Here is an 11205-nt window from a genome sequence, read left to right on the forward strand (position 1 = left end):
TGATCTGATTTAGGTATACACACACACACACACACACACACACACACACACACGTTTTTACATGGCTTTAACTTAAAAAAAAGTTGAAAACTGCTCAACTTATTTCAAAAGTTATACAAAATTCAACTCATTTCCCGTCAGTTTAATGTAGCCGAATTTAAGTTGAAATGACCCAAACAAACAGTTGAGGATACTTCTCTTTTTCTTAATTACCAGATTTTACAGATCCTGCATGACGTCAGAACAAGTGCACTAAAACTAGTGAAAACAGCTGAAATCTGAAAGTATATAGAGGGGGAGTGACTGAAGAGAGAGAGAGAGAGAGTGTGTGTGTGTGTGTATGTGAGAGAGAGAGAGAGAGAGAGAGAGAAGGAGAGAGAGAGTGAGAGTGTGTGTAAAAGAGAAAGAGAGAGAGAGAGAGAGAGAGAGAGAGAGAGAGAGAGAGAGAGATTTATAGAGTCACCTCGAGAATTCCGCATCAGAGTCTCGGAGAATCAGACAGAATCACAGACTCCTGAGGAACCTCCATCTTCATCTCCATGGGCTTCACCATCATCATCATCATCGAGGTGGGTGAGTGTGTGTGTGTGTGTGTGTGTGTGTGTGTGTGTGTGTGTGTGTGTGTCGGGGAAAGAGGATTTGCAGAGCCTGTGACTTTTGGTTTTGATCAAGAGTGAGTCACACCTTCATCGCCACGCAGTTATTATTTGTTATGGTTTTATTAATCATAATCATACTCGCGATTAGAGATATTTGACCTGTTTGAGATTATTAGCAGCATCAGTAATCAGCAGATGATTGATTGACAGGTTAACAGAAGCGACTCAATTCAGAAATCCACTTACGAACTCAAAGTTCAGTTGAACGTTCGTCTGACGTTTTTTTTAAATGTAACAACTTGTTTCAGAACATTCCCAGAACATTCAACTGTAACGTTCTCATAATGTGTGAAACATGATACAATGTTCCTTTAATGTTCGAATAACCAAGAAAAAACAAATAAAATAAAAACTGGACCTTTTGAACATTTAAAACAAATACATTTTCATAAGCAAAACGTTCTTGTATCATATTTGTGTTTGCTGGGATACATTAGTAAAGTCGCGTCAGCTTAATCTCTACAGCGCTTTACAGTTCAGATCAAAGCAGATTCAGAACAACACAATCAATCAAATATGAGAGTGTTTAGTATAAACTAAGTTTTTATTATTTATTATTTTATAGTTATTATTTTAATAAGCATAATTTCCACAGTAAAGTGCATCTCATTTCCTGTCATGAAACTGTCAGATCTTCATCATCATCATCACTGCTTGAACACGTTCAGTTCAGGGAGAGTGAATATCTCACTTCATACTTTTATAATCTTTCAAATGGATTATGAACTGAAATCATTAGACACCGCAGACGGACAGATGAAGATCAGAATCATGAACATCAGACGCGTGAGAATGAGTTAATGTTCTGGTTTCTGAAGGACTGAGTGTGAGACAGACAGCGACCGCTCTACACACACCAGCCTTACACTTCACCTGCAGGAGTGTGTGTGTGTGTGTGTGTGTGGTGACACGAGTGTATTATGGTCAGGACAGGAGTGTGTTCGCTGTGTTTGGGTTGTGTTTGAGAAGTGTGTGTGTGTGTGTGTGTGTGTGTGTGTGTGTGCGTGTGTGTGTTAGGTCACAGGAGTGTATTATGGTCAGGAGTGTGTTCGCTGTGTGTGTGTGTGTGTGTGTTAGGTGACAGGAGTGTATTATGCTCAGGAGTGTGTTCGCTGTGTGTGTGTGTTAGGTGACAGGAGTGTATTATGGTCAGGAGTGTGTTCGCTGTGTGTGTGTGTGTGTGTGTGTGTGTGTGTGTGTGTGTGTGTTAGGTGACGAGTGTATTATGGTCAGGAGTGTGTTCGCTGTGTGTGTGTGTGTGTGTGTGTGTGTTAGGTGACAGGAGTGTATTATGGTCAGGAGTGTGTTCGCTGTGTGTGTGTGTGTGTGTGTTTGTTAGGTGACAGGAGTGTATTATGGTCAGGAGTGTGTTCGCTGTGTGTGTGTGTGTGTGTGTTAGGTGACAGGAGTGTATTATGGTCAGGAGTGTGTTCGCTGTGTGTGTGTGTGTGTGTGTGTGTGTGTGTTAGGTGACGAGTGTATTATGGTCAGGAGTGTGTTCGCTGTGTGTGTGTGTGTGTGTGTGTGTGTTAGGTGACAGGAGTGTATTATGGTCAGGAGTGTGTTCGCTGTGTGTGTGTGTGTGTGTTTGTTAGGTGACAGGAGTGTATTATGGTCAGGAGTGTGTTCGCTGTGTGTGTGTGTGTGTGTGTTAGGTGACAGGAGTGTATTATGGTCAGGAGTGTGTTCGCTGTGTGTGTGTGTGTGTGTGTGTGTGTGTTAGGTGACAGGAGTGTATTATGGTCAGGAGTGTGTTCGCTGTGTGTGTGTGTGTGTGTTTGTTAGGTGACAGGAGTGTATTATGGTCAGGAGTGTGTTCGCTGTGTGTGTGTGTGTGTGTGTTAGGTGACAGGAGTGTATTATGGTCAGGAGTGTGTTCGCTGTGTGTGTGTGTGTGTGTGTCTTTTCTCACAAACAATTTTAGAAGTGAATTTATGTTTTTGAACCTCTTTCTCTTTGGAGCAATAAGCCATTCACAGATAAACACGCTTAACAATGTTAAGACTTTTCATGACTTTTTGCTTTTATAAAATGCCAGTAAGCAAAATTGTCAAGAATAATCATTGGAATAATGAATTATTCCACCATGTCAATAATCAGTGTAATTACAGGATCATTCCAGTGAATGAATGAGTGTTTTTCAGCATATTGTATTTCAAACGCAACTCATCCAATCAGAATCAGACAGTTTTATAAATGTATTTTATATATATATATGTATATATATATATATATACAGAGAGAGAGAGAGAGAGAGAGAGAGAGAGAGTTGTGTATTAAGTCAAGCTGTTTAATTGCCTGGTTTTTGTGTCACTTCCTGTGACCTCACCCATCATCTGATCAAAGGTCACGCCCTCCCGTTTCCCTCAAATGGCTCCTGACCCCTGACCCCTGCTGACCCGCTCATTCTGAAGGATTAGTTCTCAGTCCAGATCTACTGCGTCTCACAGCAGAACTACAGCGAATAAACTGATAATGTGAGAAATGTTGAAGGTGTTTGACTGTATATATATTCTCATCAGAGAAGAGAGAAACACTTCAGACTGTCACTTAAAGACTGAAGGATCCTGGATTCCCGGAGTTTCTCCCCGATCGTGACCTTAAACACTGAAGCTGAGGCTCCGGAGACACTCGAGGGCCCGAGAGAGACGCTGTCAGTCACTGACTCCGGAACAGTTTCTCTTGTGCAACAGAAGGAGTTCGGGGTCGTGAGATTTACGAGGCGTCTCTGCCGAGGCTGCGATATCAAACTCAAGAGCATTTCAGCACAGGCTCGCATTCGTCATCTCTGAGCAAACAGCCGAGACTCCGGAGCGAGTGTGGATTCCTGATGTGGACGAGTCAGGGTTCAGAAAGGAAAAACAAAAGCCTGGAGATTTCTAATCAAGAGCAGGAAAAACTTTAAAGGAAGGTTCAACCTTGACGCTCTCTGGAATGAAACCAAGAGCTTTGATTCATGAAAAAGAGCCGCTTTCTAAATATTTCGTTTATGGGAATGAATCACTCACATTTGTTTTTCCTTCCGGCGATGCCACATCTGCGCTAAAGATGTCCGGCGTGATTGACGGATCGCTCTCTCTCTCGTGCCAGAGCCGTGATCGCCCGTCGCTGCTCTCCTGACTGCAGACACACTGCAGAGTTAATCTGTGACTTCCTGTCTTCACAGGAAACCGGGCGAAACCTCGGGGTGAAACCTCGCTTCGACTCCCCAGAACTCACTTTAAAGATGATGATCAAACTGACCCATCATAAGTAGTCAGAGTGAATATTCACCATATATATGTGTGTGTGTGCGATTTTAATGTGAATTATTAGATGGTATGACTCGTAACAGCTCAGTTCTGTCTCATCGCATGCCAAAATGTGTCAGAATGCAGTTTAGAACATTACTAATGTTACAATATTTAGCTACAAAAGTAATGTTACAATATTGTGTTACAAAAGTAACGTTTTACAATATTGTTTTTTGCTACCAACAGTGTTGTGGAAAGTTACTTTACTAAAGTTACAATATTGGGTTAAAAAGTTATGTTACAATAGCAACGTGTTACAATATTGGGTTACAAAAGTAATGTTTTATATTATTCGGTTACGAAAGTAACGTGTTATAATACTGGGTTAAAAAAGTAACGTTTTACATTATTGGGTTACAAACCTAATATGTTAAAATATTGGGTTACAAAAGTAACATGCTACAATATTGGGTTAAAAGTAACGTGTTACAATATTGGGTTACAAAAGTAATGTGTTATATTATTGGGCTACGAAAGTAACATGTTATAATACTAGGTTAAAAAAAGTAACGTTTTACATTATTGGGTTACAAACCTAATACGTTACAATATTGGGTTACAAAAGTAACATGCTACAATATTGGGTTAAAAGTTACGTGTTACAATATTGAGTTACAAAAGCAACTCGTTACATTATTAGGTTACAAAAGTAACGTTTTATATTATTGGGTTACGAAAGTAATGTGTTACAATATTTGTTTAAAAAAAGAAGCATTTTACATTATTGGGTTACAAACCTAATACGTTACATTATTGGGTTACAAACCTAATACGTTACAATATTGGGTTACAAAAGTAACATGCTACAATATTGGGTTAAAAGTTACGTGTTACAATATTGAGTTACAAAAGCAACTCGTTACATTATTAGGTTACAAAAGTAACGTTTTACATTATTGGGTTACGAAAGTAACGTGTTACAATATTGGGTTAAAAAAGTAATGTTTTACATTATTGGGTTACTAAAGTAACGTGTTACAATATTGGGTTAAAAAAAGAAACATTTTACATTATTGGGTTACAAACCTAATATATTACAATATTAGGTTACAAAAGTAACGTGTTACAATATTGAGTTATTCCCTATAAAGTTACATTTTATGGTAACGTCTCCAGTGTGTAACTGCTATAATAAAAAAAAAAAAAAAACCTTGCTATGTGCAAACTGAGACGTGTTACAGCACTTGTACACTGTTGCCCTCTGTTGGTCTGATTGCTTCTATTGTTCTCCTCATTTGTAAGTCGCTTTGGATAAAAGCGTCAGCTAAATGATAAAATGTAAATGGTAACTGGTATCTCTCGGTGTGTTCCAGGATGAGCTGTAAGAGTGTGTGTGAGTGAGTGTGTGTGTGTAAGTGTGTAACGTATCTCTCGGTGTGTTCCAGGATGAGCTGTAAGAGTATGTGTGAGTGTGTGTGTGTGTGTGTAACGTATCTCTCGGTGTGTTCCAGGATGAGCTGTAAGAGTGTGTGTGTGTGAGAGTGTGTGTGTGTGTGTGTGTGTGTGTGTGTGAGTGTGTGTAAGAGTGTGTAACATATCTCTCGGTGTGTTCCAGGATGAGCTGTAAGAGTGTGTGTGTGTGTGTGTGTGTGTGTGTGTGTGTGTGTGTGTAAGAGTGTGTAACGTATCTCTCGGTGTGTTCCAGGATGAGCTGTAAGGTGGCGCTGTTGCTCCTCGCCGGCGCGCTGTACGTCTCCGCCGGCCGTAAGAACCGTCCGCAATCCTCCATCCCGTCGCCCTTCAAGCCCGGCTCCAACGCCTCGGACCGGCGCCGACAGGAAGTGCTGGCCTCCAGCCAGGAAGCGCTGGTGGTGACGGAGCGCCAGTACCTGCGGAGCGACTGGTGTAAGACTCAGCCGCTGCGTCAGACGGTCAGCCAGGACTCGTGCCGGAGCCGGACCGTCATCAACCGCTTCTGCTACGGCCAGTGCAACTCCTTCTACATCCCGAGGCACGTGCGGAAGGAGCAGGAGTCGTTCCAGTCGTGCTCCTTCTGCCGGCCTCAGCGCTTCACGAGCCTCACGGTGGAGCTCGAGTGCCCCGACCTGCAGCCGCCCGTCCGGTTCCGCAAGATCCCGCGGGTCAAGCAGTGCCGGTGCATGTCCGTCAGCGTGTCCGAGGCCGGCAAACTGTGAGCGTTCACTGGAGCTAATCCGAGCTCAGAGACCCTGAGGAACACTGATGCTGTCCGAGGCACAAGGGATCCAGAAAACACTCTGGATTTTTACATGGAACCTCAACGGCTTCATACTGTATACAGAACCTGGTACTCTCTTAAAGGGATAGTTCACCCAAAAATGAAAAGTGAGCCCATGATTTACTATCCTAGCTGTATATGACATTCTTCTTTCAGTCGAATACAATCGGAGTTATATAAAAAAATGTCCTGGCTCTTCCCAGCTTTATAATGGCAGTGAATGGCCATTTCTGTTTTGAAGTTCATAAAAGTGCATCTATCATCATAAAAGTTGCTCCACGGCTTCATACTGTACGCAGAACCTTTCACTCTCTTAAAAATAAAGGCTCAAAAGGATGTTTTCGTGGCGATTTGGTTCCCTGAAGAACCTTTTCACTAAACAAAATGGAAAGGAAAGATTGAAGGTTCGATGCCAATAAAGAACCTTTATTATTAAGAGCGAGAGGTTTCCATCATGGATTATAGTGGAACCAAACAAAATGAACCACTTTAGACATTCTGACACTTTACACCTCAGTCTTCTAATATTAGGGCGATTCGGTTCCCTGAAGAACCTTTCACTGTATAAAGAATGGAATGGAAAGATTGAGGATTGAACCTTTATTATTAAGAGCGAGAGGTTTCCATCATGGGTCATTTCATGGATTTGAGTTTTAATTCATTTTGTTTGGTTGCACTCTTCAGACATTCTGACACTCCTAACTGTCTACTAATACTTAGACAGTGAGTTGAGTTGACATGGAGTTACTTATAGTTTGTATAATGTCTAAAGTAGGCAATCGAAATAGAGTTAGAGCTGTTGCTTTCCTGTAGCTCAAACAGTAGAGCGTTAGCGCTTGCAACGCCAAGGTCATGGGTTCGATTCCCAGGGAAAGCAAGAACTGATAAGAATGTAAATGTGTATCTTGAAATACAATGCAAGTCGCTTTGGATAAAAGTGTTTGCCTAATGCTTAAGTTTAAAGTTATTTGGGGTGAATTCAGGGTGATTGGGACACTTCTTCCAAGTTATCTCAATGGCAAAGAGTCCAAATCACCCTGAGTTCACTTATAGCTAGACGAATGTCTAAAGTAGGCAATCAAAATAAAGTGTAACCTTTAGTTTTAATTACATTTTATGAATTAAGCAGCTTATAAACACACTTTATCACTAGAAATAACCTGATAAACATGAAAGTATTATGCAATAAGTTGATCATTTTTTCCCTAAGAGTTCAGACTGGTTATAGAGATTCTATAGAAATATGGTACAGCAGAATATATATATATATCTATATGTATGTAGAGAAACAACTGAAGTCTATATTAAAACTATGGAGTTTATTGTCATTGATCTAAAGCAGTTTTTCTTCATCAGTTTGATGAGTTTGATGATCATTAGCATTAGATCTGTCACTTACACTACAAACGACTCTTCAAAGTTGTAAATAAAACAAAGATTACTGGAGAACGTTTTACAAGAAAACACCGTTTCAGAGTTTTTGCTTCAATTCCTCATTTAAGTCAGTGTTACTTGCCGTTTCTTTGCGAAATGTACAGTTTCTGAGTGAAAGTTTCAGAGTAAATCCTAGACCAGATGTTTCTCAGAGTAAATCCAGCTTGAATCTGCAGATTTGTGTTCGCTGATTCTGATGGAAAGTCTGTGTAACAGATTTAAAGGCCTGTTCACACCGAGAATGATGATATTATTAATCACAGTTTACACGAAAAACTGTGTTTTTGGCCCTTCATTTACACGATAACAGCGTTTTGGGGACTGAAAACACAAACGTTTTTAAAAAACGATACACCACAATGATCACTTTCTGAACGATACAAACATTAACAGCCAATCAGAATCCATCTGGCTTTACCAGGAAAACTTCTTTGTTCTGATTGTTAAATACAATGAAGATTATTGGAGTAGCGACGTTCAGTCAATTACTTCAAAATTCACTTTTAATTCAGTGTGTTACTTAGTGATGTTACGTTCGTGAACGAATCGTTCTTTTTGAACGAATCTTTTAGGTGAACGAATCGTTCTCGTTCACGTAATCCATTGACTCATATTTCTCGTTCACTGAAATTCCTCCCTCCACCGCCGCGCGGCGCTATTGCAGCGCATGCGCAGCTCAGTGAACTGGATAGCTCTGTGTTTTCAACCTGTCAAGAATGACTAAACCTCAAGCCAATAGCGTTCGAGTATGAGATGTGACGGAGCATGTGATTTGTTGGATGTAGTGAACGAATACGCCCTCAGAGCCCGTTCTCTGACGCCCTTCACTGACTGTGACCGAGTTGCTTTTGTTTTGAGTCTGAACGAGAGAGAGATCTTCTCGTGAACGAACTGGTACATGTCGTTCGTGAACGAAAAGAACCAGTTGTTTGAACGATAATGGTGGCGAACCGATAGAGCTGGGTTTGTGTAGTCAGTATTTGCATCAAAGAAGGAAATTAACACTTTACCATTGTAATGAAAACAGTTTAATAACGCAAGCATGGTTAAATATAACAAAGACAAATTAACATTGTCATTTTGTACTTGACGGTTTACTTGATTTAAATTTACACTTCTCTTTACCTGCTTTTCTTTTCTTTTGTTTGTGTGTTTTAGACTTAGTTTTGTGGTATTTTGCACTTTGAAAAATTTACTTTACTACTTGTGTTCATTTGGTATGATCAAAAATGAATTAATTACGTTTTATTCATGTCATATGCACTTCTCTAAAAACTAAAACAAACCAAAAAATATGACAGTATTGGTTAGGTCTCATTTGCGTAACGTCAGCAAATAACATTTCAGTTAGGGCTGTGAAGGGGCATGTAATTAGTTGGATCTACTGAACGAATACGCCCATCACTGACCGAGATCGCTCTGTTTTGAGTCTGAACGAGAGAGAGATCTCGTTCGTGAACGAATTGATCAAACTGGTACTTTCGTTCGTGTATGAGAGTACTGGGTAGATCGGTCATTTAGCATGTGATTCAATCTCATTCAAAGCGCAGTTATAGGTGTGCGTATAATTGTTTATCATATTTAACATACATAACATAACTCAACGTTTAATATAATCCCAGATTTATGAATGTGTATGTCTGACCAAACAATTAAAATGTTAATTATGCAAGAAAACCTTGGTTTGGTCATCTGAACCTCTTATTTAGACTTATTTTATTAATTTAGTAAATAAGGCACAAATTTTAACAAAGCCAAATCAGTTTTTTTTAACAAGTAAATACGTTCGTTAAAACATATCATAAAATACACTCTTTTTCGCCACCTGCTGCAGTATTTATGAAGAAATTGTCACTGAACGAATCAGTGAACGAGTCTGAACGAATCATTTTGGTGAACGAACTGAAAATGAACGAGTCTCTGGAAAGAATCAAAATTTCCACCACTAGTGTTACTCTACCTGCTGATTCTCAGTGAAATCCAGCAATTCTGAGTGAAAACTGTCTCTACACCACTTTTCCCCAGTGTACGATCATGTTCGCCATCTGGAGCATCGCTGGAAAGTTCGACGCACTGACGGATAAACTGTGTTCCTGAATCAGTGCAGTAAACCGGGACTGGAAGAGAAAAGGGGTGAAAACAAACCGGGAAAGTGACGTGAAAGGATTTGTGGAGAAAAACGAACGATTCTTAGTGAATTCCAGCGTATTATTTATGGAATGTGTTCATTAAATCGGGAGAATGGATCACAGGAGTGCAGCATCAGTTGTGTTCTCTATGTTGTTATAACGAGAGAGACAATAGAAGCACGAGGCGGACTGAAAGACAGATTAGATATTCTTCCAGTCACATTAACTCTTTCCGAATTTACATCTCGCAATTCTGACTTTATTTCTCAGAATTGCGACTTTATATCACGCAATTCTGACTTTATAAAACATAATTGCGAGTTTATATCTCGCAATTCTGACATCTTTCCTCAGAATTGTGAGATATAAACTCACAATTGTGAGATATAAAGTCCAATTCTAAGGAAAAAAAGGACAGACTTTTTTTTTTTTTTTTTACCTCAGAATAGTTTATATCTCACAATTCTGACTTTATAACACGCAATTGCGACTTTATATCATGCAATTCTGACTTCATATCTCCCAATTAGCCTACGACTTTCTCAGAATAGCAACTTCTTTTTTCTCACAATTCTGACTTGATATATCGCAATTGTGAGGGAAAAAAAGTCAGAATTTTGAGATAAAAAGGTCGCAATTATTATTATTTATTTATTATTCATTGGCGGAAACAAGCTTCCGTAATTTCCTTTGATAATATTGCATGTTCATATATTCAAACAAAATATTCTGGGTCGATGAAAGTTGTGTGTTCATTATCAGAAATTCTAGTCTGGCAACTGGCAGAAAGAAAAAGCGCTGGCAGGGAAAGAGTTAAAATACCAAGCATTACATTATTTCCCCGACGGGTTAAATTAGAGCATGATGGGAAATGTACAGATCACTCAGTTTCAGTCTGTTCGTGTGGAAATTCCCCAAACCGGATGTTTTATAATGCAAAAGGTGGATGTGAACGGCTCTTTACCATGGTAAATGTGTTATTAGTTGTTACTGTTATTAGTGCCTGAACAGAAATGAAGCATTAGAAACACATTTTTAGTTGTGTTCGAGTTATCGGTAACGGACACTATTAAAAACATTTCTGTCCATTGAAATAAAATATTAGTTGGAAATCAAAATGAGAATTAGAAATGTAAACTTAAGTTTCAGTTGAAGCACTAAAATTATTAATTGGAAATGAATCAAAACTAAAACTGAAAAATAAAACCTAAACAGCAATATATATATAAAAAAGCATGATTAAATATTACACTAAAACACTGGTTCAAGTAAATCTCAAATCAAGTGAAATAAATTAAAATTTCTGAATTTATTAATCGCTTTATTTTACATAAATTACAGTCTTCTCAAAACGTTGGGATACAAACAGTTATTGCACCCGCAGCGCAGACGGACCCCGCCTCCCACACGGACATGCTAAAAACAGACCTGAACGCCACATGAAGATGTTAATAACAAGTACATTCAATTAAAAAACATCATTTTAAATACTT

The 11205-nt window shown here is 39.2% G+C and overlaps 1 protein-coding gene across 1 annotated transcript; it reads left to right on the forward strand.

Moving 5' to 3' along the window:
• The first annotated feature begins 454 nt into the window (after nt 1–454).
• grem2b (gremlin 2, DAN family BMP antagonist b) lies at nt 455–7606 on the forward strand. The gene is made up of 2 exons (XM_079850806.1): nt 455–569; nt 5598–7606. The coding sequence occupies exon 2, from the start codon at nt 5599–5601 to the stop codon at nt 6085–6087; it is 489 nt and encodes a 162-aa protein (XP_079706932.1). The 5' UTR covers nt 455–569; nt 5598; the 3' UTR covers nt 6088–7606.
• The last annotated feature ends 3599 nt before the right edge of the window (nt 7607–11205 follow it).

Source organism: Squalius cephalus (assembly GCF_949319135.1).
Source record: "Squalius cephalus genome assembly, chromosome: 19".
Lineage (NCBI taxonomy): Eukaryota > Metazoa > Chordata > Actinopteri > Cypriniformes > Leuciscidae > Squalius > Squalius cephalus.

Excerpts from the sequence above, each read along its gene's own strand:
- grem2b (XM_079850806.1), top strand. The coding sequence starts at position 5,599 with ATGAGCTGTAAGGTGGCGCTGTTGCTCCTCGCCGGCGCGCTGTACGTC.